At 38.6% G+C, this 27333-nt stretch overlaps 2 protein-coding genes across 7 annotated transcripts; both read right to left on the bottom strand.

Annotated features, from left to right (window-relative positions):
• Positions 1–2762: 2762 nt before the first annotated feature.
• Positions 2763–14136, bottom strand: Nanoso (zinc finger protein NANOS-O). 2 transcript variants are annotated; one of them, XM_028311734.1, is made up of 8 exons: positions 13968–14136; positions 13347–13443; positions 12468–12575; positions 10461–10616; positions 9164–9321; positions 6345–6522; positions 5415–5542; positions 2763–4448 (listed from the first exon to the last, which is right to left on the bottom strand). In XM_028311734.1, exons 1-8 carry the CDS (start codon positions 14022–14024, stop codon positions 4365–4367), a joined length of 966 nt encoding a protein of 321 aa, XP_028167535.1. In that variant the 5' UTR covers positions 14025–14136; the 3' UTR covers positions 2763–4364. The 2 variants fall into 2 exon arrangements, with proteins under 2 accessions (XP_028167535.1, XP_028167534.1); XM_028311733.1 differs by lacking the exon at positions 2763–4448 and having other exon boundaries at positions 5468–5542; positions 6172–6522.
• A 1329-nt stretch (positions 14137–15465) lies between these two features.
• Positions 15466–26591, bottom strand: Jafrac1 (thiol peroxiredoxin). Of its 5 annotated transcripts, none has more exons than XM_028311709.1 (5): positions 26473–26591; positions 20861–21001; positions 18955–19094; positions 17476–17644; positions 15466–16293 (listed from the first exon to the last, which is right to left on the bottom strand). In XM_028311709.1, exons 2-5 carry the CDS (start codon positions 20989–20991, stop codon positions 16146–16148), a joined length of 588 nt encoding a protein of 195 aa, XP_028167510.1. In that variant the 5' UTR covers positions 20992–21001; positions 26473–26591; the 3' UTR covers positions 15466–16145. The 5 variants fall into 5 exon arrangements, with proteins under 5 accessions (XP_028167510.1, XP_028167509.1, XP_028167511.1 ...); XM_028311708.1 differs by lacking the exon at positions 26473–26591 and adding an exon at positions 25864–25962; XM_028311710.1 differs by lacking the exon at positions 26473–26591 and adding an exon at positions 23521–23743.
• Between the last annotated feature and the right edge of the window lie 742 nt (positions 26592–27333).

Genomic DNA, 27333 nt, shown 5'->3' with positions numbered 1-27333 from the left:
AAACATGTCAGTCAATTTGACAACCTTTGTCGGAAACATTGTTCAATGAAAATATTGTCCGAACCCTTAGTATTTCTCTTCGACAAATACATTAACACATCGTGAACCACTTTTCTTTCACGACTATAAAAATATTTTAGCAATTTAATTCACAAAATCAATTGCACACATTTAAAATAAAGTTTGTTTACACTTTGACAACAATAGACTGACATGCAAGGTGACATGTCAATGAAGTTTTCAGTTACTGTTGCCATTAAAAGAAATTAGTACCATTAGTTTTCCGCAACATGGCGAGGGTTTTTATGTTCCTGGTCAGGCTATAAATACTTTTTCACGCGTTAAACGAAGCCTTAAATTGGGACACTGTTAAGAAAAAAATATAAACAAGTAGACGGGTCAATTTCCCAAACACATTTTTTGAGCGGCGTAGCTGAAAATCATATGTTTTTTATGACATAGAACTATGATTTTTTTTTACACGAAAATATACAGAGGTTCCATTTTGAGGACAACATTATTAATGAGTATTTTCTTTTACAAATTCGACAAAAAATAATTGAACTAAGCGTTTCTAATTTTGGTGCAGTGTCCACATCCTTAATTTCTTACAATATGTATTTTTTTAGCTGAAGAGCAAAACAGAACTTAGGGAAAACGNACGAATTAGTAGGGTGCAAGGAGTTTCAAGTACTTCATGTGGACGACAGATGGCAGTGGGTAATTGAAAATAAATTTTGTAGAAAATGTTTGCGAAAGGGTTCGCACTTATACAAGCTGTGTAAAGCTAAATGTGACATTCCTACATGCAGTCGTAGTTTTAGCCACCACACTTTGCTTCATTCCCCGATAGCACCGGAGCATAACAATCTCATTTCGTTGGAGGCGAATGTTGACATTGTTCCTGAACACCCTAAAAATAACGACGTCGCACACGACTCGAGCTCCGACGACGTCGAGGTGGTCGCGCATACAACATCGCAGCAGCATGTGGATGGAGCGGGTCGTCGTCCGCTGCTCAAGGTGATTCCTGTGTCGGTCAGCGGCCCTCTGGGCTCGGCGGACATATATGCTCTCCTCGATGATGGCTCAACGGCTACCATTATCGATTCAAAAGTGGCTGAAGACATCGGCGCTGTGGGGCCTAAGGGGAACATTACGGTAAATTGTATAGGTGGGCTTTCTAAAAGTTCGGAAGTCACATTTGTAAATATTAATAATTCTATGATCGAAGTATTATTTAAAAATGGACATAAAGAGAAAGAAATATTGTGCGGCGTTCGGGTGTTTAAATTCGAAAAGTAATCTACCGGATTTATCTTTTTTTTTCGCTTCCCAAAGATGCTGAAAGGTATGTTGGCCATGTAGGTAATCAATAATTCTTAGGATAGTATAGGAACCTAACCTACTATGAAGGTTTTCCATAATGAATGCATACTTACCTACATACGTACCTCATTACAAATAAGTAGATTAATTATTTTTTCACTAGACAGCAACCCTAACAGCGTAAGAAGAGTTCAGAGGCACGCGATAGAAAGAGACAAAACTTGTAGGTGAATAAAATTGTAGGTACGTAGTGCTGTGCGAGCTGAATTCCACTGTATCGCGTCGTAGCAAGACTCGCATTTATTTAAATCGTCTTGCGGAGTAATCCTTCTGTACCTGTACTATTACTTATTCTGTGCCTGAACTGAACACGTAATTTTCTGGCATAAATATAGTTTGGTATCCCTCATATTTAAAAAAGTACTTAATTACCTACCTAATTACATTTTATAGGTAAATTAATTAAACTTCAGAATTCCACTATGTACTGTACTGTGGTCAGTCGACAGCTCATCAGACTAAACATTTTTGTAGCAAAATAGCACTTATTACTACAGTCGTCTAACTCTTAAGATGTCAGTGTTACCTTGACGTGCTGTACAACAGGCCGAGTATATGTAAATGCAAGCTAGCTGTCGCCGTCACCTGGTACCTGTGAGGCTGGGACGGACGGAATGGGGAGATTTTAGCGTAGATTTATTAAGTCGTTCTAGACAATTTGTGCTCATTTAGAAATGCTACAGTGACCGCGTTGTAGAAACTATGACGGTAGTAGCAAAAACACGTTCATTGATGATGGTGCCTTGTATGTGTACCTACGGTAGGGTGTATTCCCGTTGTTTCTACCAGGCTTATCCCCACTGGTGGGAATTAAATTAAATAATTAAAATTGATTATAATTATGCCCTTTATGATGTCGTCTGTCCACCTTGTGGGTGGAGGCGCTGGACGCAGGCCGCTACCAACCGGGTAACATGGAAAACATTGGGGGAGGCAAAAACAGCAGTGGACGTCCTATGGCTGAGATAATGATGATGATGATGATTATTCCCGTTATCCCCACCGACCGGAGGAGTAGCGACAACGGGAATAAAAATATTAAAAATGTATAATATATTTTAATTAAAGTTCCCCACCAGTAGAGACAACGGGAATAATCGAAAAAAGGTTATACATATTACGTTTAAGAACATAAATAAACATAAAATATATAAATAGTACATTGAGTCAAGAAATGTCTATGAACAGACAGACGACGGCACATCAACGTAAACACTATGGCATCTTATATGATGGTAATTGGAGCGACTTTACAACAAAAATCTATAAGTTCAATGTGGCTGTCGACTGTATACCTATCTATAAATCGTAGCAATAAATGAGAATGTGTAATACTAAAAATATGGCTTATGGGAATATTATAAATAAACAAATAACATTTTGATCATTGATTTTTATTGAACCCAAAAGACACCATCACCGTATTTTAAGTCACATCATAGAACAGTGAAAACAAAACAATCACATAAACATCTAATTCTCAACAACAATAATCAACAAAACATGTCCAAGTTAGCTATAATACCTAGTGCAGACTAATTTATGCGTTTCAAATGGCAATAATTCTTAATTTTGTTTTCTACCCACGGGTAGGTAGGTAATGAAATAAGTAAAACTTGATGGATAATTCTATTGAAAATTATTATAGTGACATGCGGAAATTAATTTTGAAAAACTGTATTTTATTGCATTAAAATAGCTCTTGAAAATAAGTTCAATAATTTCACATTACGAACCAATTTTACTGAGACTCGTAGCGCCATCTATTGATAGAGACCGCAGTTAATACATAAGGATTCTTTGAATTAATTTTGATTTTATTTCATTCAAAACATGAGAATTCACAATGCATAAACATTGTTAATATCAGATGTTTTAAATTCTATTGCGTTACGTTTATAAAAAGATGAATATATTTCATATTGATTGATGATAAAACCGCTGTCACCAATTTATATTAAAACGGTGTTATTCGATTGTTACATTATATTTGACACAATACAATAATTTGTTTACTAGTTCGCTGTATAATTGAACAATAATAAGTCTGCTTAATCTTATAATCTAGTTAAATTGATATCAAAACTTATAAGTCTTACATTTAAAACTAATCAACAATAATTTTAGCAAATATTTTGCTAGAAAATTAGATTATACTTGCCGATTCTTGCTAGTAATAAAAATAGTGAATATGTAAAAATATACTCTTATAACACGATTCTTTATCTTCGTCAACAATAATAAATGACGTGTCAATACTTAACAATAATAATTAATAAGATTTAATTCTACACTCACGTTGTAGAAATACATAAATACAAAATTGAGATTCCCACTTGTAGATAAATACTGATTTAGCGCCATCTAGTGGTAACAACAATCAACAGTTACCAATGATTGAAAATCATTAATGTAGGGTTTCTACAGGAGAATTTTCTTCTGAGATTCTAAAAAAATTACTTATTATTTTAAAAATAATTCGATTTTAAAAAAATGACTACAGCGCCTTCTACTGTCGACTCACATTCTATCCAGCTTTAGCACACTGCATCATCAAGTGCCTTTTTAATCACCTTTAATAAAAAATATTTTATGGTTGTCTTTTCAGTGAGATTCTAATCAATTTTAATTTTACAATGGTACTTTTAAAGGATGCGAATTCCCTCATGTGCCATTTATTTTCTTACTTCAATTTTTAATAGGAAATTTCCTCATGTGCCATTTACCTTACAACCATAATATAATTTTTATTAAAAGCGAACAAAGAAATATTTTATGAAGTTATTGCAATTAATATGAAAATGTATAACATAATATGAATATTACATCATAAAAAAAAGTTAATAAAGATTGAAAGACAGGAATCCATCTATTAATCAAAACACTTAATAAAAAGCATCAGGCTAATAGAATATCCAGAATCCCTGCACTTTATACCTGATTCCTGAAGTCCTGTAGAAACCCTGGCGGCGAGCTTATAGCAGCAGCTTCTGCTCCAACGCGGCCCACTTGGGGTCAAGGGGTGCGGCGTCTCCATACTGCGAGTACAGGTTCGAGTCCTGGGTAGGGAAATTAGTATTAACTAAAAAAGTATTATGAATGAAACACTGTGAATTATTAGGGAAAATCATAGATCTTTCGTAGTGGATATTTTTTCAGAAAAGAAAGAAAAATTGTTTTTTTGGTTCAAACAAACGTTTTACACAATTTCAATTACATACATAATTTATTGAAACAAAATGGCTCCTACTCAGCTTGTCTCATGTTCCATTCAGAACATTATCATTCAAGACAATTTTTAAACACATTCTGTGTGCATTTTAACTGTCAACATTTGAACAACATTCATTTGGCACCCTTTTGAATGAAACTCTAATAATTATGTTGCACCTTCAACCCTTGTCTGCAGTAAGGTTTGTTTATTGTTGTTAATAAATAACCTGTATCTAGATAATGAACTCTGCATATCGAGCACAAACATTTTAGACTCAACTTAGAATTAAGTAATTAAAGCAGATTGAAACTCAAGCATTATAAATTTTATCCTGTGGTTGGCAAAATGTCAGGCCAGTTTAATTGAATGATTCAGGTGTATCACAGAACGAAGCTCAAACTTAATTCACTCTCAAGCCTATGCTTGAATTTTATATTGAAGCTTATAGGCAAGGCAATACTAGATGACAGGATCCAATCTGATATTTTCTAGTTTTGAGCATCGTTTTATAATACGAACTATAATACAGGGTGATAGGTAAATGGGTATATGAGCCGACACTAGCCCATGTTAACATATGCATATAAATAATATGATGAAGTCAAAAAATGGATATCATCATTTTAATTATTTTAATTTTCATACAAATCTGATTTTATAAATTTAATTTTGTATGAACATTTCAAAAATTAAAATGATGATATCAAATTTCTGACTTCACCATATCATTCATTTATATGCATATGTTATCATGGGCTAGTGTCCGCTCATATACCCATTTACCTAACACCCTGTATAAGTGTTAGTTTACCTGTATGGCGTAAGGTTCGTTCTCTCCGTAGATGACGTAGTCGGCGCGCGGCGCGGGCGGCGCGGGCGCGCGGCGGCGGCCCGACGCCAGGCGCACGCTGCGCATCATCGCCGCAGACTTTATGCGTTCTGGAATAAGGTTCAATTTGCGATCAAAGATTTGCTAGTGTTAAAGGACAGTGCTGTTCGCTACATCTTCGGCAACATGAAATACATCTTATTGTAACACAATCAAGATTACGATATGACATTTCTCCTTCAGAAAATTGCTTACTTTGACAAGTTCTTGTGATTTTGCTAAGAAGATTTTTTCAGGAGATTTACTTCAATTTATCATCATTACATGACGTGTTGTGATGACGTGTGAATGTGTTTAGCTGATCAGATGTTCACTGGGAGATATCCTGTGGGTCGTGACCGATATTGAATGAAACGTCGACGTGCAAATACCTGCATCCTATCGGGTGAGTTGTTATAATGCCAGCAGTAGACTTTCGCCGAGTGACCGCGAGAGAGTGCCGAGGTACAGGGACCTCTCGCTACCTCTTAGGGTGTCTCGTTATCGCCTGCTTGCTCTCGGTCCCGCGTTCACGCATGAGGCTGTACCACATTGGACTTAATTTATGGTGCTGGCTTAGGATGCATGCCACGATATCGTGATATTGGGCGACCTTTCACGTGAGTGGGGCCAATGTAGTGGGGCCAGTGTAGCGAGGTGGGGCCAGTGTAGCGAGGTGGGGCCAGTACAGGCGCGGTACCTTCGTTGGTGCTGAGCGGGCAGTACTTGATGGTGTGCGCGTGGTCGCCGCTGGCGCCGCAGCGCTTGCACACGAAGGCGCGCAGCACGGGGCACGCCACGCGCCCGCGCGCGTCCTCGAGCGCGTGTGAGTAGGGCCAGTGTAGCGAGGTGGGGCCAGTACAGGCGCGGTACCTTCGTTGGTGCTGAGCGGGCAGTACTTGATGGTGTGCGCGTGGTCGCCGCTGGCGCCGCAGCGCTTGCAGACGAAGGCGCGCAGCACGGGGCACGCCACGCGCCCGCGCGCGTCCTTGAGCGCGTGCGAGCGGTAGTACGACTCGCGCTCGCCGTTGTTCTTGCAGAAACGACATTCCTGGAAAAGTTTACATTTACAAATGACTAATAGTTCTGTTGTAACAATTAAAAAGTTGAAATGGAAGTGGACGGGACACCTAATGAGGGAAAAGAAAGAGAAATGGACAAGAGCCGTAACGGATGGTATCCCCGCCCGTGAAGGAAAAAGAAGCAGAGGCAGACAAGCAAAAAGATGGGAGGACGATATCCGCGAATTAGAAGGGCCATTATGGCCACAAATGGCTAGAAACAGAGAAGCATGGAGATCATTGGAGGAGGCCTATGTCCAAGAACAAACTGGAGATGAGTGCAGCTAAATTGTAAAATGAAATGTTAATGTTGTAAAATACCTTGTAATCCAGTAATAAAGGCTTATAATAATATTAATATTATTATTATTATATTATTAATAGTTCTGTTAACCTCTTTTAGTTAGCTAAATATGTATGCTTGTGATTCGAGTGGGTTCACCAGTCCAGCAGGTTTGAACTCGCGTTCCTCAGATCTCGACGTCGACCCATTTTGAGCTATTGTCGCTTCGAAGTCCAGTCTTAACCCTGGATACAAAGGGCGATAAAGTTTTCTGCCATACGTGTGCCGTCTATTCCTGTTGTACTTCAACATGAATTACAAACGCCTAGTAAAAATACAAACGCAAATTTGCGCGCGCGAAAATAAAAAAATACATAAACAGTAAGGAATTGTCCCGATCAGAATTTAACCATCTTCAATTAGTTCGTGAGTCTTGAACTAAAAGTCAAGAAAGACAAACATTTTCTGTAGTAGACTAAGTAAGACACGGCAAACTTAGCCTAAGTAGATCACCTAACTTCTCAATGAACCGATAAACTCAAGACGATACTCATGGTATTGGTAGCGGCTTATTCTATCTAACAGTGGACATTACTTAGCTGAAAAGATGATAATGATGATTTAAGAATTTAGAGATCTGCTCGCGAGTTATAGTCTCGGTAGGCGCCGGGACGCCGGGAAGCTCAAAGTTGCACAGCGTGCTATGGAGAGGGCTATGCTCGGTGTTTCTTTACGAGATCCAATCAGAAATGAGGAGATCCGTAAACGAACTAAAGTCGCTGACATAGCCCGAGCCCGACGGATTAGCAAGCTGAAGTAGCAATGGGCAGGGCACATAGTACGAGGGCTGCACTAAAAGTATCGGGAATGGAATATTTCCACTGTTCCAGTCATATTAAAATCTATTTAATTGCAAACTCCAGGGTTTTAAAAATCGTATACCATTTATTTATTTAAAAAAAGATTCTCGGTCGTATCACAAGGTCTAGTCAAACTTGTTTAGTCGTTGAGAAAATGGAATTGACTCGAGAAAATTCAAGAGCGATGATTTATTATGACTTTCGGAGTGGTTTAACACAAAAACAGTGTGTTGACCGGATGATTTCTGCATTTGGTAATGAAGCCCCATCCAAAACCACAATTTATCGCTGGTTTCCTGAATTTCAACGTGGACGTGTCAAGCTCAGTGATGATCCCCGTCAAGGTCGTCCAAAAACTGCAGTCACCTAAGAAAACGTTGATGCTGTGCGTAAGCTGATTGAAGAAGATCGACATGTGATATACCGCGAAATTCAGGCAACTTTAGACATTGGCATGAGCCAAATACAAATAATCTTGCATGAACAACTAGGTGTAAAAAAGTTGTTTTCCCGATGGATACCGCATTCGCTCTGTAAAAATGGACATAAAGAGAAAGAAATATTGTGCGGCGTTCGGGTGTTTAAATTCGAAAAGTAATCTACCGGATTTATCTTTTTTTTTCGCTTCCCAAAGATGCTGAAAGGTATGTTGGCAACCTAACCTACCATGACTACTGCTCAGAATGCGTTCGTTCGTTTCAGCCAAATGACGTCCACTGCTGGACAAAGGCCTCTCCCAAGGTTTACCATAATGAATGCATACTTACCTACATACGTAGGTCATCATTACAAATAAGTAGATTAATTATTTTTTCACTAGACAGCAACCCTAACAGCGTAAGAAGAGTTCAGAGGCACGCGATAGAAGGAGACAAAACATGTAGGTGAATAAAATTGTAGGTACGTAGTGCTGTGCGAGCTGAATTCCACTGTATCGCGTCGTAGCAAGACTCGCATTTATTTAAATCGTCTTGCGGAGTAATCCTTCTGTACCTGTACTTACTTATTCTGTGGCAGAACTAACGGCTGAAGGGGCAGCAAGGTGGCAGCAGCGTGGGACGTTCACCCACAAGGTGGACCGATGACATCATAGAGGTAGCAGGGAAGCGCTGGACGCAGGCCGCTACCAATCGATCAACATGGAAAGCATTGGGGGAGGCCTGTGTTCAGCAGTGGACGTCCTATGGCTGAAATGATGATGATGATGATGATGATGAGGCGCCGGGACTGGTGGTCCGTGGTAGCTCTTCTCTAAAGTTAAGCTAAAGCCCGGTCTGTGAGCACGTAGAATTTTGTCCAATGACCCCAAGCTACCCATCCTTATCGCTCGCGCGTAATTATATTGCTGTCGCGACTGTGCGACTGGCACCCGCAGTGAGTGTGCGAGCGCGACAACATAATTACGCGCGAGCGATAAGGATGGGTAGCTTGGGGTCATTGGACAAAATTCTACGTGCTCACAGACCAGACTATAGCTATGTGACTTACTTCGTTGTGCCTCTTGGGTTTGGCGCGCGAGTCGTCACGGTCACGGCGTTGCTCGAGCCCGCGTAAAAGCGAGTACAGTACGTTGTTTGGGAGCGATGAGAGGACGCGGATCTGCTCGGGGGTTATTGTCTCGGCGGCCGGCGGGACTGGTAGCTCTTCTGTAAAATACAAATGAAACTCTTAGACAAGTTCATACATTACACTACTTACCATTTAAATGTTTTGTTATTCAATAGGTAACAAGAAATTGTGATAATTCTCGGAGTTTCCCTGCGTGATCGAACCAGAAATGAGGAAATCCGCAGGAGAACCAAATAGCCTGTAGAATCGCTAAAATCAAGCGGCAGTGGACGGGGCACATAGCTTGCTGAGCTGATGGCCGATGGGGCAGAAGTTCTTGAGTAGCAACCACGGGCCGGAGGACGTAGTGTGGGCAAACCCCTTACTAGGTGGGTGGTCCGAAGATCTGTTGAAGGAAGTGCCTGGATGCGGGCAGCGCAGGACCGTTCGTTGTGGAAATCCTTGGGGGAGGCCTTTGTCCAGCAGTGGACGTCATTCGGCTGAAACGAAACAAATTAAATTAAGGTGGGCCATGACCTGTGGATGTACATGGTTCTTAGAGACACGTGTGTGTGATACCACAGATAATATAATACTGTGATACTATTTAGAAATGACGGCACATTACAAACATTTTCTAGAAACTGTGACATCTTATTATATTGTTGAAATAAACGCGATTTTCCAACAAAAAATATGAGAAAGGTATATTGTTCTTTCAAGTAGCGTGGCCGTGGCAGCAGGAATTTTAAACTTACTTGTGGCAGCAGTGAGCTAAGCCGAGGCAGCAGTGAACTCAGCCGTGGCAGCCACTCACTGGCTGACTGGAAGCCATTTTCAGATGTCGTTCAGCTCATCCTATGCTTAAGGAGGTCGTTTGATTGGGCGACGAATATCATCCCTGTGAGGTACTTAAGCTCGTGCCAATGAGGGCTATCGTTTTTATACTTAACAGTTGGCACCCCTGGCGATTGACAGGAACTTACTCTACAGTGGCGCCATCTTGATGAGCGCAAATGCGATAGTCTTCCTACCATTCGCGCTCACCAGTCGGCGCCACTGTCTTCGCTACTAGCAAGTGACAGGACCTTACTCTACAGTGGCGCCAACTGGTGAGCGCTAGAACGATAGCCCTCATTGCTGGCTGACTAGAAACCTTTGTCAGCTGGGCGTCGTTCATCAGCTCATCTTTGACTTATGACGATTGGGCGACGAATGTCAGTCCCTGTATTGGTACCTGTGAGTATATTACGCTCGAGCGGCGTGGAGGCGAGTTCGTGGGGCCAGTGCTCGCCGGCGGGCCGCGGCAGCCTGACGGCGGGCGAGCGCTCGGGCTCCGGCCACGACTTCTGGCGGAGGTACGCGCTCGATGGGCCCATGCCTATCAGCTCTTCTGCAGACGAATGTGCAATTAGTAAAAATAGATAGGTACCTAGATAGAACAAGAAAAGACGGCACAAATTAGGCGGCCTTATCGCTAGCGCTAGCGATCTCGCCCAGACAACCCTTTCAAAAAAGATATTTTTAGAGGACTATAAAGAGGTTTTTAGAGGATCTAAAAGTTCTCGCATGTTACATGTACCAGAGCTATATTTGAGCAAAGGGTGTATAATATCTTCCTGTAAGTATTTGTGAGTTAGATGTTTCATTAATTTAGAAAAGTTAGTTTAGTTAGTGACTTACAACATTTTTGCAAGACTTTTATAAAATAATTAGGGCCATAACAATGTAAGTATGTACTATCGGTAACAGTGTTAACTGCCCATTGCCAGTCATTATGTCATCTCGTTCTATCACAAAGAATCATCATTTGATTAGAGCGAGAGCAAAAACGGAAATGGATAGTTAACAGTGTGGCCGTGTGTACATACTTACCTATTCAAAATCATAATACGTAAGGGGGCGTCCATAAATTACGTGAGACTTTTAGGGGGGGGAGGGGGTCAACGAAAACCTCACTAAATCTCACGTGGGGGAGAGGGGGGGTCTCGGAAAATATCACGTAATTTTTCCCGCAAGAAATAGAGTAAAATTGCCAGAAAACTGGGTTATTGAAGTAAAAAAAATTTTTTTTTTTATGATGATAATGACAATTTATTCTAAACCGTCTAATCAAATTAAACTAAAAATGCCTCCATCTGCATTTTTGAACAAAGATGCAGAATAAATGTCGAAATTAAGAAAATTCGAAATAAAAAAAAAACGTCATCGGCCATCGCTATTGCGTAAAAAATTGGCCAAGTGCGTGTCGTGCTACGCGCAGTGTAGGGTTCCGTAGTTGTCTGTCGTTACCACAATATATTTCAGAAGCAAGCCATTACTTCATCTAAAGTCACTTTTCATATTTTCTTCTAAGGATTTTTTACTGGTTAAGAAATTTTATAATACATGAGTCAAATGACTATTACTTTTAAACTAAGTAATGTATCTTAACCGTTATAGTTTTCCTTGAAAAAATTCATCCCCATTTTACATGCAGGGAGCTCCCTAGAAAATTTTGTATTTTTTTTTTCAAAATTTTATTTTACCGTTTTGTCGGCGTGATTAATATATCACAAATACATACCTTCACAAAATTACAGCTCCCCAGTGCCAATAGTTTCCAAGCGAAACCTCGGACAGACAGACAGACATATCGAAACTATAAGGGTTCCTTGTCAGGACTACGGAACCCTAAAAAATGACATTACATACGTATGAAAATATTATGTATTCGTAGTTAAAGTAACCAATAGTCAAATAAGTGGTTAAACAACAGAAAAAAATGTTTTTATAACAATGTTTAACTTGACTTTTAGTACATTTTTTAACTATTAGTTTACATTTTATTAATATTTAACCATTAGTAGCAAAATTTAACAATTAGTTATTTTAACTATGAATCAAAAAACTGGTCCTAGGTTGAAGCAATTGCTTGTCTTACTAAACGACGGGAAGCTACGGAATCCTGCACTGCGCGTGGCACGACGACACTGGGTTACTGATTTTTTCATATAAATCTAATAGAATCGAAGCATAGACATTACAAAATAGGCATTTTATTAAATATCACGTGAGATTAGGGGGGTGGGGGAGGGGGTCAGGCAAAATCTCACCAAATCTCACCAAGGGGGGCGGGGGGGTTGAAAAATGGCCAAAATTGTCTCACGTAATTTATGGACGCCCCCTAAGTACCTAATTAAAAAAAAATCATTACTTACAATAAAGAAATGACAAAACCTACAACTTAAATTTAGGTAAGTACCTGCACGATGAGTCCAGGGCCTGTCATCGTCGGGTGAGTAGGGCGAGTCGGAGCCGTTCATGCGGAACTCCTGCATCACGTCCTCGATGCTGCAGCGCCCCATCACCACTGCAACACAAAAATAGTAAGTAAATAAGTACGAGTAGGTACACTTAACTAAAATACTTTTTCACATGAAAAAAAACTGGTGAAGGTAAGGGAAGGGCCTGGACGCGGGCAGCGGAGGACCGGTCGTATGGAAATCGTTGTCCAGCAGTAAACGTCATTTGGCTGAAACGAACGAACGAAAAAAAATTAATAAACGTAGAAGTCGGCTCTATTACAAGGGCGCAATATCATAATACCACTTCTTCCGTGAATAGGTAATAGTGTTCAAGGGTACGATTCCCAGACTTAGCCAATTTTCTAAAAATTCAAGGAGTGCCAATCCTTAACTTGTAGGTGCCCTTTGCCCAATTTTCCCTAAAATAAAACTAATGACTCTGCCAGTGACGACCGATGCAAGCAATCAAGCAGTCTCTGACTTGATAAAAAAACCTACTTGACAATATCTTGAAACTAATAAGTGTCGCGCCACTGCGCCGCTAAAGTGCGTCCGTCCATTGCGCATTGATTCAAACTTTTTAACAATGAGTTTAGATGTTTATGTAGGTACCTACTAAATACCTCGAAAAAGAAACGCACGCCACTAAATTGACTTAAACATAATAGGTCTATTAAATAAAATTGCTTACGTTTGATATTCGATCGGGCTCCGAACTCAAAGCCATGCCGCGAATTAACATAAACATTGTCACGAGACGTTCGTCAAGTTACGCTCGTGTTACCTACCTACCTACAAAGAGCTTTTATTTTCTATTTATTTTGATAAGGACTTACAATCCACGTAGCTAGATGCCCGTTTCTTCTGCCTGGATGCTGTTTGATCCTGGTACTCCTGGCCGGGCCACCTGTCCTGGCCACCGAACGACATTGACTGAAACAAACAAAATTTTTAACTCATCTCAGCACCAAACTCATCACCGCAATTTTAATTAAATACCTAGTTCTGACGCCTCCTACCAGGTAGGTAGGTACTATTAGGAGTATCAGGTGTAGAAACGAAGTAAACATTTGAAGTAGGTAATACCAAAATCAGAAAAACTAAAATATAAGAAAACCTGTAGATAAACATTATTTTTAATAAACATATTTTTCCAGGTTATAAATTAAATAATCTTACAAAATAGTTTCTTTGCAAAACAAGTTACGACCTGACTGCGCGTGCGGCGCATTGTTTATTTATTATTATTCGAAAACAGAATTAAATGCACAATTTGATTCATTTGTTATTTAGGTACTACGCAGTTATTTAACGCGTAGGTTAATTCCGTAACAATTCATAATAAAATCAAAAGAAGGTAGAATCGAAAACATGATCGCGTTGTTTACAGTTTTGCTCAAAAAGAAAAAACACTTGAGTGCACCCACAAATAAGTTGTAAAATAAATCAATACTCACGGAATCATTCGAAGTATTTCCACTGCCGTAATCACTGAAGTTATTACTGTACACCATTTTGGATAAATTGATTCCAAATTCAAATTTTGTCGGCGTCCCTGTTCCGATCCAAGCAAACACGTCCTTCTGTCATGCGCACCAAGCGGGAATAAGAAAAAAAAAGTTTCGCCAGTAAAAAAAGTTCGGCGTTAGGGAACTCTGCTGCCATTGGCCAGTTTTTTTGCTTTGAATCTGTTGTTGGCCAAATGAAAGGGGATTGGTATCTTGTTGCGGGACGAGCAAGCGCATAGGCAATGAGCGCGTAAACAAAAAAAGTTCAAAATAAAAATCCCGTGGCCAAACGATGGCGAAGCCCAAAGTCCTTGATTTTTTAAAATTCTTAAGTGAGGTTTAATCCACAATTTTATTCCGTTCTGAGATATTTATTATTCATCAACAAAAGAAGGATTAACAATAAATTCATTTGTTTGTAAATAGCAGAATATTAACAAGTGCCGGAATAACGCGTCCGTTGTTAATAATTCAGTTGAATAACTTTTTCTAATATTTTTAATACAAATTGTAGATTAATAATTATTTATACAAATGCCGATTGTCGTTTTTTTTATCACCATCCAGATTTCTGGATCCTCAACCAAATACCAATTAATCACAGCGCTACCTAGTGTATTTGAACACAAACAGCACCGTATCATAGACAGTATACGTACAACAAAGTTCGAAATATTGACCATAGAGGTCGCAGAGAGGAAATGCCACGATGCGATGTGAGCAACTTTCTCAGGAGTCCAACTTTTTTGGAATCATGCGAACAGTACCTCTAGTAGGAAAAACTTTCGAGTTCGTTTCGTTGCGTATTCAAAGTGTCATCGAAAAATTTTGTATGAAAAATTAAACAGCGCCCCCTATATTATAGCCGCCCTAGGGGGCGCTGTTTAATTTTTCATACAAAATTTTTCGATGACACTTTGAATACGCAACGAAACGAACTCGAAAGTTTTTCGTACTAGAGGTACTGAGGGAGAGAAAAAGAAGTGCACAGTGCACTATAGAGAGAAAAAAAAACAATTTAGGCTAATGAGTTATATTCGCCCGGCAAGCGAAGCGAAATGTCGTAGTGTTCGTGGGTTCAAATCCTGGCTGAGACGAGTCATTAAAAAAATTTAAACAATGAGTGCTAAAAATGTTAGCAGCAATAAATTAATGGATTCTACTTCTTCCTCGGTCCCTCACTGATGAGGATTGCGACCAGTCCTCCACAGACTGCGGTCATAAGCTGTGTGGACACCACGATGCAAACTCCCGCCCACCGTCTTCGTCGTCGGTCCCCTACCACGAGCACGTCTGCCGCATAATGTGTCCAAAGAAACATAGGGTACACTTTAGGCATATAGTGGGGAGCCGCGTTGGCCGCGTGGTGATGTTGAGCTCTTTTAATATCGACTCAATGGAATGAAATTAATGGATAATTATTTATAAATCAAATAAAACCAACATGTAAAACATAGCATTTATTACAGCCTCGATTCAAGGTTAACACAGGATCTCGGTAAATACTGATCTTTGCGAGAGGTATTGTCGTCTTTACTATTGTCAAGACTGCATTTGCGCTGAGATTCGCAAATTTTATTCGCTGATACATTTACTACACTACTCTCATGACGATTGCATAAATTCCTGTCCCACGCAAAAGTATCTAACAATTTAAAACACTTTTTCATTGAAAAGTAGTTTTCACCAGTTTAGGCACTTTTGTCCACGACGATGCAATAAGAAAAATCTAATTCCGTTCAACAGAATTATTCAGTATTTAAAATACTTCCAAATAAATGCAACCGTCAATACAATTTTAAATTAGATGTTGTTATAATAGATATGTAAACTCGAAATCTATTCGACCTTTTCATACAAAAAGACGACCGCTTCTGAGTGAATGATTAATAAGTTTAGAAATAGCCATTACAATGGAATAGTTAACAACATCTAAGTTACTGGTAGGCTCGTTTTGAAATACTAGCTCAGTACATAGTCGCTAACTCCCAAAACTATTTATAATAAAAAAAAACATTCTTACAATGGTAATCCATCTCATAGACACCGCACTAAAATTAACAACTATGTACTTTCGCGTATTCCAAAACTCCCGTTCCACTATTGCGTTAAAGATGTAGCGTTTGCTCAGTTGGCGTCGACGAAATATTCTTGCGCCGCCTTGGTGTCGGGCTTGATGGTCTTGGAGCCGGGCTGCCAGTTGGCGGGGCACACTTCTCCGTACTTGTCGGTGTACTGGAAGGCTTGCACCAGGCGGAGCGTCTCCTCGACGGATCTGGGGAGTTGATAAAAGCACTCATTAGTCATGTAATAGGGATTATAGAGACAGCAAGACTAACGGATTATACAATCAAATGAAGAGCACACAGGGAATGTTCGCTGAGGTATTATTTTCAGAAAGTTTGTTATTTTCCGAAACAATACATTTGAAATCAAAGCACTCCCAATTTGGCCATTGAAAATCTGTGAATAACTGAATATCCATATAATAAATAATCCATAGATTTATAACAGATCCGTTTTATTTACACCTACTCTTTCTGTAATTGTTATCTCTCTTCAACTTTCTATTGCTTAAAGTAACATTGGGCAGAAATGTATTTATCATTTTCGTCATAATAATTATTAAAAATAAATATATTAAAATCTTAAGAATAAATTACTGTTTGCCTACGTCAAACTACAAAATACTGAATAATTTAACATGTATTTATTCGTTCATTTATGCCACACATATTGCATCAGACGGATGATTCACACGCAATGGAATTGTGACTATAATATGTAGAATTGTTATAGGTATAATAATATCTTGAAGGTCGGTCCGTTATCACATACGTGATGTGACGACAGTTTTTAGTTGTTAAGTATGAGCAACTGATTTGTAAGCAAGTCTTTTATTGTGGGTAATCAAGATTATGGCATGCGATAAGTAATCGTCTTCGAGTTAAATTAGCCGTTTCAGGGATTTCTTGGCAAAGTTGATTAGATTGGGTTATAATAAAACAGGTCAACTAAAATAATGCTCGGTCATTCATGTGTGTGAGTAAGTATTAACGGATTTATAAATCCTTACCGTTCAATTATTTCTACTATTCCGCGACTTTTTGTCTTTTGAGTTACTATTTCGACTAGTCTCACTCAGCTAAACGAACTAAAGTCGCTAATAAAGCCTGACAAAATAGCAAGCTGAAGTGGCAATAGGCAGTGCTTGGGCAGGCTGCACGCACGGACGCAGTGCGTTGTACCAAAATCAAACATATGAAGCGCGCATGGGCGCCACTGTGGACACTCGAATAAATGTCTCGATAAAAGTGAGTAACTTTTAATGGCGCGCATCTTAGGTACTTAAGGTGGACAAATGGTGGACGTTTGGAAATTATGTGAAAAGGCCTAAGTCCAGCAGAGCAGTGGATGTCCTAAAGCCCCAACGATGATGATGATGACTCGCACTCACCGGCCCACAGGCAGGTCGTTGACGGTGATCTGGCGCAGGTTCTGCTTGTCGTCGACGATGAACAGGCCCCTGAAGGGAATGCCGGTCTCCTCGTTGAGCACGCCGTAGTCGCGCGCGATGCGGTGCGACTTGTCGCTGATGATCGGGATGTTCATTGGGCCGAGACCACCTGGAATAGACAGAATTCAAAATGTTAAAAAAAATTCCAACATATTTAAATTATAGAGGGTTATTTGGGATAGATTGTAGTTAATTTCAGAGGGCATCTTTTTATTGACATAGACTCATTTGCTGTCAGTATAATTAATTAGTATTGTTAATAATGAAAAATCTATATCGTTATTATTTTAACAATTTAGATTTTTCATTATTAACGGTATCGTTGTGGCCAATGAGATACTGTCATAGTGACATTGACGTAATGTCAATGTCACACGAGAATCAAACGTCAGAATAGAGGGACGCGCGGTGACGACTCCCCGCGCTTTTGATGCTATGTGATGAATTGTATTTAAATAAGGCATATGAAAGCTGAGTATTCAGTGTTTTATTTATGAGAATGGATCTACCGGCCTTTAATCCCAACTAATATTATAAATGCGAAAGTAACTCTGTCTGTCTGTCTGTTACGCTTTCCCGCTTAAACCTCGCAACCGATTTTGATGAAATTTGGCATAGAGATAGTTTGAGTCCCGGGAAAGAACATAGGATAGTTTTTATCCCGGTTTTTGAAACAGGGACGCGCGCGATAAAGTTTTTCTGTGACAGACAAAATTCCACGCGGGCGAAGCCGCGGGCGGAAAGCTAGTAGTATGTAAAATTATTCAAATCAAATCATTTATTCGGTACTTAAATTAAAACCCTTTCCAGGGTGATTGTAGACCCAAATATAGGTTGCACCACCATTTCGGGCAACATAAATGGATATTGGTGGCACATACATGGTAAGAACAGCAAGCAAGTATTGGAAACAGCTTTAGAGTAAGATAAAAATTGAAGTGACCTATGGGTGGTGGTTAGTCTAAAAAGCAATTGCATTGCAATTGCAAGCAATGCTTGCCTATTATGTTTTCTACATTCAGTACTTAATTTTAAAATGGTAAAAACTTGTTTATGCTCCAAATGTAAAAAAAAAATGTTTAATATCTTTAGCAATCATGTACAGAAGACAGCACATCAAGCTAAACAAACTGGCATCTTATGTAGTTGGAGGAATAGGAGGTAATTTGCAACGAATATGCTGTTGTCTATAGTCTGGTCCGGGAGCACGTAGAATTTTGTCCAATGACCCCAAGCTACCCACCCTTATCATTCGCGCGTAATTATGTTGCTGTCGCGCTCGCACACTCACTGCGGGCGTCCGTCACACAGTCGCGACAGCAATAATAATTACGCGCGAGCGATAAGGATGGGTAGCTTGGGGTCATTGGACAAAATTCTACGTGCTCCCGGACCAGACTATATCAATGTGTCTCTTACCCTGTTTGCGCGGGGTGTTGATCCAGGCCAGATGCGTGAAGTGCGAGTCGGTGGAGGCGGCGATGACTTCGCAGCCAATCTTGCGGAAGTCATCGGCTCGCTCCGAGAACGCGATGATCTCGGTCGGGCACACGAACGTGCTGGAAGAATTAAATAAAATGGATTTATTATCTGTAAGTAGGATTTTAAAGCTGTGTGCACTTAGACGGCTGAGAAAACTGACAGTCCGTCTAAGGCTTTAAGGTTTTAGAATCACGCTGACCGCTCGCTGATCGTCGGCGCTGACAGATCAATATGTATGTAATTGAAGGGAACGTTCCTGAGTGACGCTGATCTCGGCTGATTAATTCGGCTGTCAGTGCTGAGGCTGACGGTCAGCGTGCGTCAGCGTGACTCTAATACCAGTCTAAGTGAGAACAGGGCCTTTAAGTTAGTCACTGCTTCGGGACAATAATATGGGCCAGAAACATCAGCTTCCGATTGATTATAATGACACAAATGTTTTGGCGATCTATGGACGTAAAACAACACGGTTTGGAAATATATATTTTAAGAGAATTTTCATTTGGCACAATAACAAGAATAGAAAGAAAAACATTCAACAACTTCTAATGAGCTGTGACGAAAATGACACAAGCAAGATGACAAAGTAATTACAGAAGATAGATTAGACTAGAGGATTTTAGCATTAGACTATTGACGATGAGGAATTGAGGGTGTTTTCAGATATCAGCCATAAACAAAAACATGATCTTTAACCCCATAAACCCCACCTACAAGGTGGACCGACGACATCGTAAAGGTAGCAGGGAAGCGCTGGACGCAGGCCGCTACCAATCGATCAACATGGAAAGCATTGGGGGAGGCCTATGTTCAGCAGTGGACGTCCTATGGCTGAAATGATGATGATGAACCCCATAAAATGTCATTTAACCTTTCAAATTGCAATTTAATAATAGTAACTTGTGTTATCATAAAGAACAAACATTTCCTTTTAGCACAAGCACACTTGTTATTTACTGCTCCTCTGGGGCATGCAACGCTAATACTATTATGTTGACAATGTCAGCGGAAAATGGACTGCATTATTTTAATTAGCAAATGAGAAACGGTGCAAAATAGAATAAACGTTAACACTTTACCATAAATACCATAATAATGGCATATTAATCAATAATTATGTAAATTGAAGGTCGATGCTCATTATAGAACCAATTTGAGAATTAATAGTTGAATTAGTTCATTTAACAGTACAATGCACTTAATTAACATTCGATTAGAATGGTCTTACAGATGATATCGAGGTCAAAAGTTAATAGTTACTTGGATAAATAAATGATATGCCTACTTAGTGATTTTCGAGAATTTTTTCTAATGATTTGTCAGTTTTTGTTTGGTGCACATAATATGCATACATAGTGTGCATCTAATCTTGTCAGGGATGGGATCATTCATTACTAGGCAGGTATGTTGTAAGTCGGTAGATAAAAGAAAGAAGCGGTACTCAACTGAAGTGATAACAAATATCTTTGCAATAAAAATACATTCCGAATTCTCAGAGGTTGTCAAATAAGGATTTTATTGAAGAATCTATCGATAAAATGTGACAACAGATTTTATTGGAATGATTTACACATTCTAACTAAATTATTTTCTAATTTTCGAATACATGTATAGGTCTTTATGAATGTTAGTGTTTTTTTATGCATGACAAGGCAGGTATTTGACCACAATCGCACGCACCTGATGTTAAGTGGGATGCAGTCTAGGATGGTTCCCAGATAAAATACATCTGATCTTTACCAGTAAAACCAGTCCTAAATTTCGGATAAAAAATCCGTATGTTTTTGTCAATATTGACCTCTATGGCAGCTAGAATTCTCAGATAAAATAAACCAATACTCACAAGTCCAACGGGTAGAAGAATAGCACGACATATTTGCCCTTGTAGTCGGACAGCGAGATGTCCTTGAACTCTCCGTTGACCACCGCGGTGGTCTTCCACTGGGGCGCGGGCTTGGTCAGCTGCAGAGGCATCCTGTTGAAACTGAAATGTATCTAACGTTAGTACAGATACGGTCCGAAATTGTTTGTGTATTTGGACGCCACCAGGGGTCATCTTGTTGAAGCTGTGGAATCGGATACAATGTCAATAAAGATAGGGTCGCAAATTGCAGGAAGAAATGTTTTTGTATTTGAAGTGGAAGGTATGGAATTGGATCCTACTGTTAATTAAGATAGGGTCTGAAATCGAAGTTCGAAGGACCTTGGTTGGATGTCACCAGGTAGGTACCTACTTGGCCTTCTTGTTGCAACTGGACGATCTAAAATTTAAGTGGGTTACAAACGTTCAGGTATCCGAGATTAAAATCCACAAAAACAATTTCATCTGAGAGATGTAGATGCAACAGAAGATGCCTAAGTAACGAATAGTGGAGAAAGAAATAAAAAAGGATACCTGAAGCTGAATCATACATCAATCAAATGGCGTAAACATTGTGAATCATTTACCAAGTAGGTAAATAAAAATAGTATTGAATATGCTAATAAGGCATACAATAGGCAAACTCACCTAGTTCAGTTAGAATATTTGATTATCACCTATGTGTTAACTATTCAAATTTAACTCAGTTGCCATGAGGCGGCAGAAAAATGTAGGTATTTGACATAACAGTTGATAGCACATCAAGCTCAACACTATGGCACCATATTTAGACGCTATTTTGAAATAAAATTGAGTCATGTGTACTCATATTCTTAAAACTTTTAATAACTGTAAAATACTAATTAAAAACGACCACTTAACTACCTACTTAGCCTACATAATAGTCCAACTTCAGGTGAAATTAGCATACAATGATCTTCTAATGTGTTCATTGTAGGTACTTTTATTTAATTACTTGCAACAACCTACCTCAAAACGAAAAAAAAGTCATAACATTGGAGAATTGGGCCCTAATGCACTAAAAGTAAAAACCACATAAATTAATCGAAGTATAATCAGTCCGAGATTCTCATTAAGTCAGGTATTTCATGTGTTAAGTTTAAAAACAAATGGAAAACGCAAAACAACTCAGCACAAATATTATGCACTGCATTTACAAACAGACAAACGACATGATTGTTCTCAGTAATGTCCAACGTCCTTGATCGCTGTAAACAATGTCAAACACGAGAACTTATTGAGTGATAAATATTTTACGTAATGTGCGAGATAAAACGCGTTGTTAATTGGTATTCAATAACTAATAAACCGTCAAGTAGTTTTACGTCATCACTAAAAAAGTCCATATTTTAAAACTATGCAGCTCAAAACTTGAAACTTGAGCATTGCTTTATGCAAGACAAAATGTTTGAACTATCACAGGCTTTCCATTCTTGTGTTTAGGACTCACAAATGGATATGAACTTAAATGTCATGATACCAAGAAAAAACGAATCAACCAACCAATGTAATGTGATGTAAGACTTGGCTAAACAAAAACTTGACTCTAACCACTAAGGGTCCACCTTTGTACCGTTTAACTACCTACACTACATGGTTGAGGAACAATAATACCAATATCTACTCATCAGACCTAATAACAATTCCCAAGAATTCCGGCAAGTGCCTGGTGTCCAAAATGGGAACTTCGTAGTCCATCGTGCTAGTCTTTCTCCAGAGGCCGACAAGAAACTTGCCGTTGCCCCGGTAGAGGTATTCCGTGAGCATCCGGCATGAGAACATATTGACCAGTATCGTCTCCAGGTTTGTGAGTCTGGGAAGGTGAGAGGGACAATGATTACCAGGGTTGCTGAGTCTTCCGAAAACCAGACTTGATTGCCTAATTAAGTAACCGAACTTTGGGAAATCACGTCCGGTTTCATTTTCTTCAGACCACTAGCAACCCTAATCATAACGGAACTCGCTTTTTGAACAACAGAAACTACCTAAATTCAAGTTTAACAATTATTATTCCAGCCCCCCTGGACAAGTTGCACTTTTTGCTCAAATCGAATCCGTCAAAACTCCATAAAAAAAGCATGAGCAGAAGGAGGGTTCCTTCTGGCGCAGTCGGGTAAAAAAGGCCTTCGACCACTTTTCGAGCGGTTTGCGATTATAATGTGCACTTTGTCTAGCTAGATAGACTCATAGGTTCAAGGGTATCAAAGCCGGTTGTAAAAAATTAAAAGCTAAACTGACTGCAAACGCACAACATTGTTTGGCTGATGGGATCTGGGTCATGTCATTCTTGAATGGAAATCTTTACGACACATAGAGCGATGACATCTAGAACTTATTCCCACACTTTCTCTGGGTTCTTCCCACAAACAAAAAGTATTCTTACAGTATTTTAAAAAATATGAAACAGGATACCGGTTTAACGATGAATAAATGAAACATTTAATTTTACTCTAAGAGCGAGTGTATCATAAAAACTGGTGAACTGTGAGTGAATATGTACCGCTAATGTTAAATAGCTGGCTATAAATGACGCAACGATTGTATAACTAACTAGAACTACAGTAACTACAACTGATAAAGAATACGAGAAACCGAAGAACAGTCAATATGTACCCACTTACGAAGTAAGTCCGCGAGTCTCCACTAAGAAACAAAGTAACTCCACGCGGCCACAAAAACGCTTTACTAAGTTCCAAGTCCGACACCCTATTTTAATTACCGGAAAGCATTATCTAATCTGATATATTTCTACATTTAGTTAATCCGTCTGTCTAGACACCGATAACGTTCTGATCATCAAAGTTAAGGCTTGTCAGGTGTCAGCTGTGACACCTTGTCCGACCAAAGATCAACGTGTACTGGCTGATATCACTTATCATGAATTAAGTCTGTCGATAGCACATCAGTCACATCACACTATGCAGTTTCGTCGCAAAATCACCCTTATGACCACTGCACAAGACCCTACGACCCTACAACGTTTAACTTGATGTTATTTCGCCCGTGCTTATTTTAAACGCGACTTCCTATTTATTTGATGAGTCTAATACCATCGTAGCGAAGTGGGTGATTGATAGATAAATGTATGTATTGTAATAATTAATGACACCTAGGTATTACCTACTACACGTGCATGCGGTCTCAATAGAAAATCGATTTTATAAGATGTCTCATTAATGATACAGTAAAATATTGAACTGCGGAGTTCCAATTCCAATTCAGATTTCTATTAACCGACTTTTGCATTTTGTGGTAGGCGAGGGAGACGGTAGTCTAAAATTTTAAAGTAACTGGAAATTAAACCTTCAGAAAGATTTTCATAATAGCAGCTATGCAGCAATAACCACTCAATAAAAGACGTTAAATATTGACGCTCATAACTGAAAAAATCAATAAGGCACCTACCCTACATACCTACGTCACGCAGCGCAAGGCATGGCCATATTGGCCATGGAATGCATTTTATACCTAAGTCATTAGTATTACCTTAAAAAATCGATAAATTGAATAAAACCTGTGAGAGCGGAACAATATGGCATCGGCAGAATGGTTTCAAGGTTGATGCCGTGACGTCAAACCAATTAAGAAACGACAGGATAAAGTGACCAATGTACAAAAATAACAAACTTAAAAGGTCTGTTAATAAGGTAAGATATTTTCTGTCTGCAGTTTTAATAAAATTATCTCAAACAGTAAAGGAGTTAACTGAAAAAAGTAATAATTAAAAAACGGTAGAAGAATTAACTGCAAAAACATAATGCTTAAAATATAAAATATTTTTTCCAATAAGATTATTCTAAATCTCCTTCATTAATTCATACAGCAGAAAACACTATTATTTGTGTACCCTCTTCCCATACTCTAAATTCAACTAATTGAATTTTCTATTGTTCTAATTTCCAGAATTACTAATTACCTCAAACTACATAAAATTCTACGAACTACAAAATACTCAATATACGGAAATAATAAAACTGAGGGAACCTCATGGAGAACGGCCTCATCATGGGCATGAGGTGCTCGGGCCTGTTCAGGTCCAGGCTCGTGACCTCGTCTCCGCGACAGTAACACTTGTGCTCCATCGACATCTTGGCAGCTGACTTGACAATTTGGTTAGCACTGTGCGGGTGGCAAAATAACATTTTAAATAAAAATTAAACTAAAAATTTCATAACATGATTTAGTAACTGCAAGTATGCATCATTAAAGATAAACAATATTGACTCTGGAAGTTGAAATTCTAAATGTGTTCAAAAAAGCTTCTTTTTTAACCAGTAAAAATTTTGTCTAGCCAATAAACAGCTTAATCCAATTGGATTGAAGATGCTGGCTGACTGCAGATAAAACTTAATAAAATCTTATGTGGGTCAGTGAATGCTGAATGGTGTTCGTGGACCCATGTTAAATTGGTAACAAAAAATAAAAAATAGATTCTCATAAGTGTCAAGTTGAACATGATGATAACACCTAATGCTTGTTGTCAAGATACACTTCATAACAATGTAATCTATCTCTTGAATAGAATGGTGACATCACTTTGTTGCACAATACCAAATCATAGTGAAGTTGTAATGGTATAGTTTTCAAATGTAAAACAAAGGTGCTCATAAAAGAAAGAGGTAACCGAAACACATTTATAAAAGTACTAAGTTCGGGGGTAGTTTTTTAAACTAGTAACATAAATTATTATAATAAACAATATTTAACGGACATGCACTAAGTAGTAAACATGCATAGCTTTCAGTCATACAATTATACATGAAAATAACAAGCTGAATAAATAATAGTAATAAAATAAGTTATAATTTATTGTACCCGCAGAATAACTATGAATTCAACAGTAAATTGATTTTGAGTTATGATTGTCCTTCAATAAATATAAATAACTGAATTTTACATAGACATTAATAAATAGCATGAGTGGCAAATCATTTCATGCAGATTCCTACACCGAGGTGTCATACCTTTCGAGTATTAACTTTTTCGCTACATTCCCATTGACCTCGCCACCCAACTCACTGCGAAGACGTTTCCTATCATTTGCCTGATCTTGCATCATTCACCTTGGATTCAAAAATACAATTTAATACCCCATTTCTTAAAATCATGTTTTTATGGAGAATTGGATTCAAACAAAAATATAATGGCTAACATTAAGATCCTGAAAGTCAACAGTAAATGGACTTTGACTTACTAAAGAGAATATTAGAATACCTATTGTCAATAATAAGTTCTACGTGTTGCAGTAAAAAGAAAGGTTTCGTAGTCACATTCTCATAACCTTGTAGGTACCGGACGAATAGTTGAAATCTACCTCCTTTTACTGAATGAAGAAAAACTGGAGAAACGCTGCTTTTGCGGTAAATAATCGTGAGGTTAGAGTTCAACTTAATGTGCCACGGCCACGAGAAGCATTTATCCGAAGCGGCGTTATTCTAGACATCTCCACTCACCGAGATATTTAGTAGGATGTGAACAAGATCCACAATAAACCTTTGTATCGTAAATGTGTGCCTTACAATGGAAAATATTACTACTAACAATGAACCAACAAGGAAGTAATTTGGACTTACATGTATAAAAAACGGGTGCTGAAGAAAATCCGGTTTCACAACACAGCGGCTGACGTCGGCGGTCGGCGTGAAAATGATTTTTGACAGCATCATGCCCGTCATCCGGACAAAAAATGCCGCTGGTTGGCAAGTATCGAATCTATCGACAATTTTAAATACGTTTGCTACTTCAAAAAATTGCAAAAAAATGAATGAACTTACTGAACTTTCTTATAAGGGATAAGTAGGTACTTGATTTAACTCATAATAAATTAAATTACACATATTAATAAGTAAGTTGCAACGGATTTGCAAAGTTCATTCAATATTTAAAACATTTAAATACAAACAAGAAAAAAGAAAACAAAACAGTCATATTGTAGTTATTGCGAAATAAAATTAATATTAAGTAAAGTAGGCGCAAAACTTTGATTCAAGTATTTCTGAATTAGGACATCAGTGTAGTTACTTTACGCAAATATAGCAGCCAGGGTAAAATATTTCGTTAACCATAGCAATAAAAATCGAACAACTTTATGATAAAATATCGATTTTATCGATAAATTGGTACCACATTAATGAGCGTTGACATTGATAGACGTCAAAGAGAAACCGGCAAACTGCGCGCGCCGTTCACTAATTCTAGTTGCCAGTAGTAAAATATTGTATCTTGTTTAAAATAGGTAGAAATAACGTTAACGTTATTCTTAAAATATTTATTTTTCGATTTCCAATTTTATTATTGATTGATTGCGTAATGAAAGACGGAAAACGACTTTTATATCTGAAACGAATTATGCGATACTCTAATAATACACCAACGCCAAGTAAGTTGCGTAGACAAGCACGGCACCATGTTCGAACTTGCCAATAACGCAGTAG

Source organism: Ostrinia furnacalis, unplaced genomic scaffold (genome assembly GCF_004193835.3).
Source record: "Ostrinia furnacalis isolate ACB-3 unplaced genomic scaffold, ASM419383v2 OfSCF3544, whole genome shotgun sequence".
NCBI lineage: Eukaryota > Metazoa > Arthropoda > Insecta > Lepidoptera > Crambidae > Ostrinia > Ostrinia furnacalis.
The sequence above is the reverse complement of the archived record's forward strand: the minus strand, read 5'-3'. Positions and strand labels throughout refer to the sequence as shown.

Excerpts from the sequence above, each read along its gene's own strand:
- Nanoso (XM_028311734.1), bottom strand. The coding sequence starts at position 14,024 with ATGGTGTACAGTAATAACTTCAGTGATTACGGCAGTGGAAATACTTCG. Across the intron at positions 13,444-13,967 it reads GAAATACTTCGAATGATTCC|TCAATGTCGTTCGGTGGCCA; the intron begins GTGAGTATTGAT and ends TGTTTGTTTCAG. Across the intron at positions 6,523-9,163 it reads AACCCAAGAGGCACAACGAA|GAATGTCGTTTCTGCAAGAA; the intron begins GTAAGTCACATA and ends AAACTTTTCCAG.
- Jafrac1 (XM_028311708.1), bottom strand. The coding sequence starts at position 25,958 with ATGATGCAAGATCAGGCAAATGATAGGAAACGTCTTCGCAGTGAGTTG. Across the intron at positions 21,002-25,863 it reads AAAAAGTTAATACTCGAAAG|TTTCAACAGGATGCCTCTGC; the intron begins GTATGACACCTC and ends GATACATTTCAG. Across the intron at positions 16,294-17,475 it reads AACGACCTGCCTGTGGGCCG|ATCCGTCGAGGAGACGCTCC; the intron begins GTGAGTGCGAGT and ends TCAACTCCCCAG.